Source organism: Equus quagga, chromosome 10 (genome assembly GCF_021613505.1).
Source record: "Equus quagga isolate Etosha38 chromosome 10, UCLA_HA_Equagga_1.0, whole genome shotgun sequence".
Taxonomy (NCBI): domain Eukaryota; kingdom Metazoa; phylum Chordata; class Mammalia; order Perissodactyla; family Equidae; genus Equus; species Equus quagga.
This window is the reverse complement of record NC_060276.1, coordinates 121,970,074-121,978,210: the sequence shown is the minus strand read 5'-3', so window position 1 is coordinate 121,978,210 and position 8,137 is coordinate 121,970,074. Positions and strand designations below refer to the sequence as shown.

General features: G+C 54.7%; 1 protein-coding gene across 1 annotated transcript in view; it reads right to left on the bottom strand.

Annotated features, from left to right (window-relative positions):
- Positions 1-2,420: 2,420 nt before the first annotated feature.
- The window catches only part of ZBED1 (zinc finger BED-type containing 1), a 10,898-nt gene continuing 5,181 nt past the window's right edge, over positions 2,421-8,137 (bottom strand). The window contains exon 2 of the mRNA XM_046673824.1: positions 2,421-6,251. Within this exon, the coding sequence (XP_046529780.1) occupies positions 4,074-6,251 (2,178 nt within the window). The 3' untranslated portion in view covers positions 2,421-4,073. The remainder of the gene's footprint in view (positions 6,252-8,137) is intronic.

The following is an 8,137-nucleotide window of genomic DNA, read 5'->3' as shown; positions in this document are numbered from 1 at the left end:
AATCCATTGGAAAACTTTTAGAAGTAATCAACAACCACAGCCAAGTTGCAGGGTAGAAAATCAACATACGTAAATCAGTAGCATTTCTATACCCTAATAACGAACTAACAGAAAAAGAAGTCAAGAACACAATACCATTCACAATCGCAACAAAAAGAATAAAATACCTCGGGGTAAATTTAACCAAGGAAGTGAAGGACCTATATAATGAAAATTACAAGGCCTTTCTGAGAGAATTGGATGACAACATAAGGAGATGGAAAGACATTCCATGCACATGGATTGGAAGAATAAACATAGTTAAAATGTCCATTCTACCTAAAGCAATCTACAGATTCAACGCCATCCCAATCAGAATCCCAATGACATTCTTTACAGAAATAGAGCAAAGAATCCTAAATTTCATATGGGGCAACAAAAGACCCCGAATTGCTAAAGCAATCCTGAGAAAAAAGAACAAAACGGGGGGCATCACAATCCCTGACTTCAAAACATACTACAAAGCTACAGTAATCAAAACAGCATGGTACTGGTACAAAAACAGGTGCACAGATCAATGGAACAGAATTGAAAGCCCAGAAATAAAACCACACATCTATGGACAGCTGATCTTCGACAAAGGAGCTGAGGGCCTACAATGGAGAAAAGAAAGTCTTTTCAACAAATGGTGCTGGGAAAACTGGAAAGCCACATGCAAAAGAATGAAAATTGACCATTCTTTTTCACCATTCACCAAAATAAACTCAAAATGGATCAAAGACCTAAAGGTGAGACCTGAAACCATAAGGCTTCTGGAAGAAAATGTACGCAGTACACTCTTTGACATCAGTATTAAAAGGATCTTTTCAGACACCATGCCTTCTCAGAGAAGGGAAACAATAGAAAGAATAAACAAATGGGACTTCATCAGACTAAAGAGCTTCTTCAAGGCAAATAAAAACAGGATTGAAACAAAAAACAACCCACTAACTGGGAGAAAATATTTGCAAGTCATCTATCTGACAAAGGCTTAATATCCATAATATATAAAGAACTTTCGCAACTCAACAACAAAACATCAAACAACCCAATCAAAAAATGGGCTGGAGACATGAACAGACATTTCTCCAAAGAAGATATACTGATGGCCAATAGGCACATGAAAAGATGCTCATCATCGCTGATCATCAGGGAAATGCAAATCAAAACTACACTAAGATATCACCTTACACCCATTAGAATGACAAAAATATCTAAAACTAATAGTAACAAATGTTGGAGAGGTTGTGGAGAAAAAGGAACCCTCACACACTGCTGGTGGGAATGCAAACTGGTGCAGCCACTATGGAAAACAGTATGGAGATTCCTCAAAAAACTAAAAATAGAACTACCATACGATCCAGCCATCCCACTACTGGGTATCTATCCAAAGAGCCTGAAGTCAGCAATCCCAAAAGTCCTGTGCACCCCAATGTTTATTGCAGCACTGTTTACAATAGCCAAGACGGGGAAGCAACCTAAGTGCCCATCAACAGATGAATGGATAAAGAAGATGTGGTACGTATATACAATGGAATACTACTCAGCCATGAAAAAGAACAAAATCGTCCCATTTGCAACAACATGGATGGACCTCGAGGGAATTATGTTCAGCGAAATAAGCCAGTGAGAGAAGGACAATCTCTGTATGACTCCACTCATATGAGGAATTTAAAAATGTAGACAAAGAGAACAGATTAGTGGCTACCAGGGGAAAGGGGGGGGTGGGCACAAAGGTTGAAGGGCTGTAGCTACAACACGACTGACACAATAATGTACAACTGACATTTCACAAGGTTGTAAACTATCATCGTCTCAATAAAAAGTTAAAAAAAAAAAAAACAACCTCGATGGATCATTCCCTCGAGCGCCTGTCCTCAGTCCACTTGCTCTGAAAATAGTTAAAATAAGGAACTTCCGCAGACGAGGCAGAGAACACACCCACGGCGCCAGATTATGACTTTGCAGCAAGATGGAAGCATCGGATAAACGCAGACCGGCGGTTTCGAGGAAGCAGGACAGGACGCCGGGCAGACGGAGATAAGAGAACTCCGTAACAGCGAGGGAGTGGCTTTGGGAGGAAACGGTCCACACTCACGGCCCAAAAAGGCCCAGTTCATAAAACCATTTGCCTCGTCCCGACGCCCAACGGAAAAGCAAAATGCAGTATTTCTGCTCCCAGACGTCGTTTCACCAGCTAGACCTTTCCCCACGCAGACATTTGGGTGCAAAAACGTCCAGAAGTGCGTCGTACCCTTTATCCACTGCAAGGACCCAAGGAAAAAAAGCACAGCGGGCTCATCCTCGGGGGGGTCCCGGAAAACCCGAACCGAAAACAGCTCCCTCGTGGTTGCAGAGTGGTTCAAACGGCGAGCATGATTGACACACGTCACACCCATCAATTCGGACCGTTATTGATTTCTCTGGTTTATTGAACAGGACTCCAATTCCATAGCATTAAATAAAAGCTCAACCCACGGGGAGGGGTGGCCACAAGGGCTGGGAGGGGAAAAAAAAAAAAAAAAAAAAGACAAGAAATCCAGTGAGGCAGCTGGCGGGAGCCACACGCGTTTGCATAACGGGTTACAAGAAAGACAGGGATTTCCGGAAACGGGGAAGGGGGCCAGTGGGACCGCCGGAAAATGAACCCCACGGAGGTGGGCCCTGCGTCTCTGAGCTGCTTGTTTTTTCCAACCCGGGAGCCGAGAGGGGACGAGCCATAAAGCCGGGGCACTGGCCCCGTCTCGCTGCCCTTTTCTGGAAACACTCAGAGCTGAGGGTCTTGGCTCAGCCACCCAATTGCTTTCCTTCAAAGAGAAAAACCAGCTTGAGCGGCTGTCTTTCCTAAAAACATACACGGCTGGTGACATCAAAATTTCGGAAGCCGCAAAAGTCACCAGCCATTAGCACAAGAAATTCGCTCCGACGGCCTCTGGGATTTGATCAGGGGTCAGGGGTCAGGGGTCAGGGGTCGGGGGCTGGGAGGGCATCCAGGCGGAATATCGCCAACAGGCTGGGACGCGCCATCTGGAACCACTCGCCTCGTGACATCCCATCCCCCGACCTCGGGGCGTCATCACGTAGGGATCAAAGACGCAAGCTGTGCCTCTTGAAAGGCGGTTAGTGGGGGGAAAAAAGAAAAAAAAAGTAGTTTCTAAGTGTTGGGAACTGCCTTCCTGTGTCTCGGAAACAGCCAAAGCCGTCGACGATGACCTCCGGAGGGAAACCATCCGTGGTAAATTTTTAAAATCGATGGCTCCCGCGGGGTGGAGTTTAAAAGAATGAGAGGGTCCTCTTCCATACCCACAACTGCATCTCCGGGGGCACCTTAGGGTTCCCCGTATTTCAAAGGGGCGCCTCCCAGGAGGGGCCTCGCCGTCACCCCCAAGGAAAATGATTCTGGGGGAATTCACGGGGGAAGCATCTGACGCCAAAGACAGACCGGGCTTGCAAGGACCAGGCCACCCAAGTGAATTCCAACAAGGGGAGAACGGAGCTTATAACCCATTCAGCACCTCCTTTCTGGTTTTTTAAAAAGTGCTCCCATCGGATGCTCCCTTTGCACATTTTCCGCCCCACGGAAAACGCGTCTCTCTTCGAAACAGGGCATTCTGGCTCCAGAACGTCTCCCGCCCCGCTTCCCAGAGGCAAGGTTCCCGCTGGAACAGAAAACGTCAGGGTGTCATCCTCGTCTCCCCGTCAGTCTGGCTTTCTCTCCCATCGACGCCAAACCCTCCGGCGGAGAACATCCGTGGTGCGGGTTGGAATTAACGATCGGGGAGGCGAAACGTCCCTCCTGGCTCTTCTTCTGGGGAGGAAGCGGGATTGCAAATCTGGAGTATTTGCAATGCACGGGTGGGCCAACAAGGGCCCCCTTCCCGGCCGGGATGCACAGGGACTCCTAGAGGCAACGATGGCATCGCCGGCTTGCGGACACCCAAAGCGGTGCCACCTCCCTTCTTCTTCTCGCGTCCCTGGGTTGCGGGCCGGCACGACCATCTGTGGGGTGCGTCTCTACAGCCAGGCATCCAAGCCGGCCGCCGCGGCGTGACCCGCTACACGAAGCCGCCATCCCTGATCCCGAAGAAGCCGCCGTGGACGGCGTCCCCCAGGGGAAACACCTGCTCGTGGTCCAGGCCCCACTCGCCCTCGTCCTCGTCCTCGGGCTCCGCGTCGCCACCGCCGCGGGAGTTCTCGTACAGGAAGACCTGCTCGTCCACGTGCGCGGGAGCCAGCCGGTTCCTCTTGGCGCTGACCACGTTGGCCGAGGAGCCGAAGAGGCGTTCGGGGAAGACGCGGGTGGCCGCCACGCACCAGTACTTCTGCAGGACCTTGGGCAGCATGGGGAAGAGCGCCAGGCGGTCGGACCACCACTTGAGGGGGTCCTCGTTGAGGCCCAGCACCTTCTGCGACTTGAAGTTGCTGAGCTCCTCCACCACCTGGGCGTGCCACTCCTCCTGGTCCTCCACGCCCCCGGTCTGGCAGAAGATCTCGGCCAGCATGTCGTTGATGACGCTGGAGGGCGCGGGCGGGGACCCCAGCGCCAGCTTCTTCACGGGGGGCTCGTCGGGCGGCGGCGGCGGCAGCGGCGGCGCGTAGAGCTTGTCCTCGGGCGGCCGGTAGCTGCCGTCCTTGATCTTGTCCAGCAGGCCCTTGGCTTCCTCCACCACCCGGTTCTCCACCTGCTGCCTCTCGAAGGCGGACAGGAAGGGCAGCCTCTTGTAGCGGGGGTCCAGGAAGGTGGCGACGTTGAGGAACATGTCAATCTCGGGCGTCTCCTGGTACGTCTTGGAGATCTCCTTGGCGATGACCTCCTTGGCCATGCTGATCTCCTTGGAGTCCGTCTCCTTGATGTTGAGCGTGGTGTTGAGCAGCATGTGCAACAGGGGCTTCACCATGCTGATGGTGGGGTACTTGGAGGCGGACAGCATCTCGGCCACCTGCTTGAAGGGCTGCAGGAGGTCCACCAGCCCCTCGATGGTGGCCCACTCGGTGGCTTCCAGCATGAGGTGGTGGTTGTTGCTGTCTTCCACCAGCACGGCGGCGATGACGAACTGCTGGTCCTTCAGCCTCTGCAGCATGGCCAGGGTGCTGCCCCACCAGGCCACGCGGTTGCTGACCAGCATGCAGTGGGCCACGTTCTGCTGCTTCTGTTTTTCGTACAGCATGTACATGGCCACCGTCGACTGCTGGAAGTACTCCACCAGCCGGCGACAGCGGGTCAGCAGCCCGCCCAGCTTGGGCAGCCGGAAGGCCTGCTGGATGCCGGCGTTGAACGTGTGACCCAGGCAGGGCATCTGCACCGAGATGTCCAGCAGCGAGCACGCCTTCACGATGTCCTTGGCGCAGTCCGTGGTGGCCCCGAACACCTTGTCGCTGATGCCCCACTCGATGAAGGCCTCATAGAGGACCCGGGTGATGGTCTCGGCCGCGTTCTCCTCCGGCACCTCGAACGTCTTGAGGCAGCGGGACCCGACAGCCAGGCAGTTGCTGGGGGGCCCCGCGCCCAGGAAGTGGGCAGCCAGCGTGACATACGAGCGGTTCTGGTTGCCGCTGCGCCACAGGTCGGTGGAGATGCCGCACCAGGACGCCTCGCTGAGCTCCTTCAGCACCGCCTCGCGCACCGCGCCGTATCTCTCCGGGATGGCCTTGCTGCAGAAGAACTTCCGGCTGGGCAGCTCGTAGCGGGGGTCGGCCGTCTTGAGCAGGACCTTGAAGGTGGGCTCGTCCACGATGGAGGCGGGGTAGAGCCCCTCGCAGATGAGGCCGAGGACAGCGGCCGTCAGCTCCTGCTGCTTCTTGCTCTCGTGGCCGTGGGCGGCCTTGGCGGCCAGCGGGTCCTGCGGGCTGGGCTGCGAGGCCTCGGGCTTCAGCTTGGAGAAGGCGGTGGCGAAGGCCTCGCGCATCTGCTCCGTGTTGCTCTTGACGAACTCGCAGAACTCATCCGGGTGATTCTTCTCCAGGTGGTACGACAGGTTGGAGGTGTTGCCGGAGTAAGCGATCTGCGCCATGCAGATGCGGCAGTAAATCTTCTTCCACTGCAAGATGCATCCCTCCGCGTTGGTGTCGAAGCCGAAGTACTTCCACACCTTGCTCTTGGCGCGCGGGTGGGCCACCAGCTTGAGGTCCGTCTGCGAGCTGTCCAGCCCTTTGCTCTCCATGGCGCCGCCGGGGCCGGGGCCGGGGCCGGGGCTGGGGCCTGCCTGCGGGGGCCTCCGCTCACTCGTGTGCACCTGCCGGGAAGCAGCGAGACAAACACAGCGTGAGATGCGACCCGGGCACGGGGGGACCCCCGGCGGCTCCGCTCTGCAGCGCACGGGCAGCCCGTCCTCGTGCGCGCTTTGCGCAGTGCGCAGGCGCGCGCGCGCGCATCCGTCCAAGGCCAGTCCCACGCGGCCGCGGCGATTCTGCGCCTCCGAAAACACACGCCACGCAGCTCTTGGAATTTCTTGGTCCTCCTTAGAGCGCTTTCCTGCTCTCAATTCTTTCCTATAGACTGTGCTGGGAAGTCCACCAACCCGCCACCAACAGGGTGGGGGGGTGGGGTGGGGGTGGGTCGTTCTCTGGGAAACTGTTTGCTGGATTCCAGAGCATATGCACCTGGGTTCGCCCCGCCAGGCCAAGAAGACCCCCCATCACGGCCTTAAACGCCAGGGTAAGCAAGGACGGGTGTCACGCGCCACCCGAGGTCGCGCAAGGGCATCAAAGAAGCGAAAACAGGGTCTGAATGGGGCCCTAGCGTTCTTCGGGTTGGCTAAGAGGTATGAAAACCTTTTCAATTTTTTTTTTTTTTTTCTTAAAGATTGGCCCTGAGCTGACATCTGTTGCCAATCTTCTTCTTTTTTTTTTTTTTGCTTCTTCTTCTTCTTCTTCTTCTCCCCAAAGCCCCCCAGTACATCGTTGTATATTCTAGTTGTGGGTCCTTCTGGTTGTGCTATGTGGGACGCCGCCTCAGCATGGCCTGATGAGCGGTGCCGTGTCCGTGCCCAGGATCCGAACCAGCGAAACCCTGGGCTGCCGAAGCAGAGTGCGCAAACTCAACCACTCGGCCACGGGGCCCGCCCCCAAATTTTATGTTTTTAAATGACACCTTTTTGAATGTGGCGGGCTCTATTTTTATCACAGCATCTGTGACGGGTAACCATATTGGGGCTATAACGGATCTCTGGATCCCTGGAACTTCTCGAAATGCCGACCGGGGGCACTCACGCCACGTGGGCACAGAAATACATATTTGCTGTGCACAGGTGCAAGCATCATCGGGCTCTCGCCAGAAGCTACTGAGGACCTGGGAGACAGCCCCCAGGGTTCCCATTGTAGCCAAACGCCCACACCCCCAGACCCCCTTGGAGCCACCAATCAAGACCGCGTGCCCAAAGGGCAGCTGGGTTTCCTTAAAAGCTGTTTGTTACATGTGCAAGCCTGCCGTACGTAGGGCACTCAGGGGGTTCAATGGCAAACAGCCCCAACCAGCAATTTTCTAAGTGTTGGGAATGTGTTCAGGGCCAAATCTCAATGATGAGTATAGTGGGTTGAAGAGGGTCCCCCCCAAATTTACGTCCACCCAGAACCTGAGGATGGCGCCTCATTTGGAAACAGGGTCTTTGCAGGTGTGATGAAGGGAAGGATGGAGAGGAGGGCTTCCTGGAGGAGGCGGCCCTGAATCAAGGATGGAGAGGAGGGCTTCCTGGAGGAGGCGGCCCTGAATCCAAGGACAGCGTCCTCATCAGAGACAGACGAGGAGACGCAGACGCAGAGGAGCAGCCCCGTGAGGACGGAGGCAGAGACGGGAGGGAGGCGGCCACCAGCCCAGGGACCCTGGAGCCCCGGACGCTGGAAGAGGAAAGCCCAAAGCTGAGCCTTGTGCAGCCAAGTCAGAATGGGATACCCGGACACGGAGAAGGCAGTCAAGGGACGAGTGAAAAGAACCCCACGACCCGAAACCCGGGCTCTGGAATACGAGCTGGTTCAGTGCTCCTTGAGCGACACAATCCTATCAGATCGTCCTACTCCTCCGGGAAGTCAAGAGACTGAATGCAAAAAAAAAAAATGAGAACAAGGCCACCCGTCTCCCTGACATATATTTTGGGTTTTTTGGGGGGAGAATATAGTTATTTTT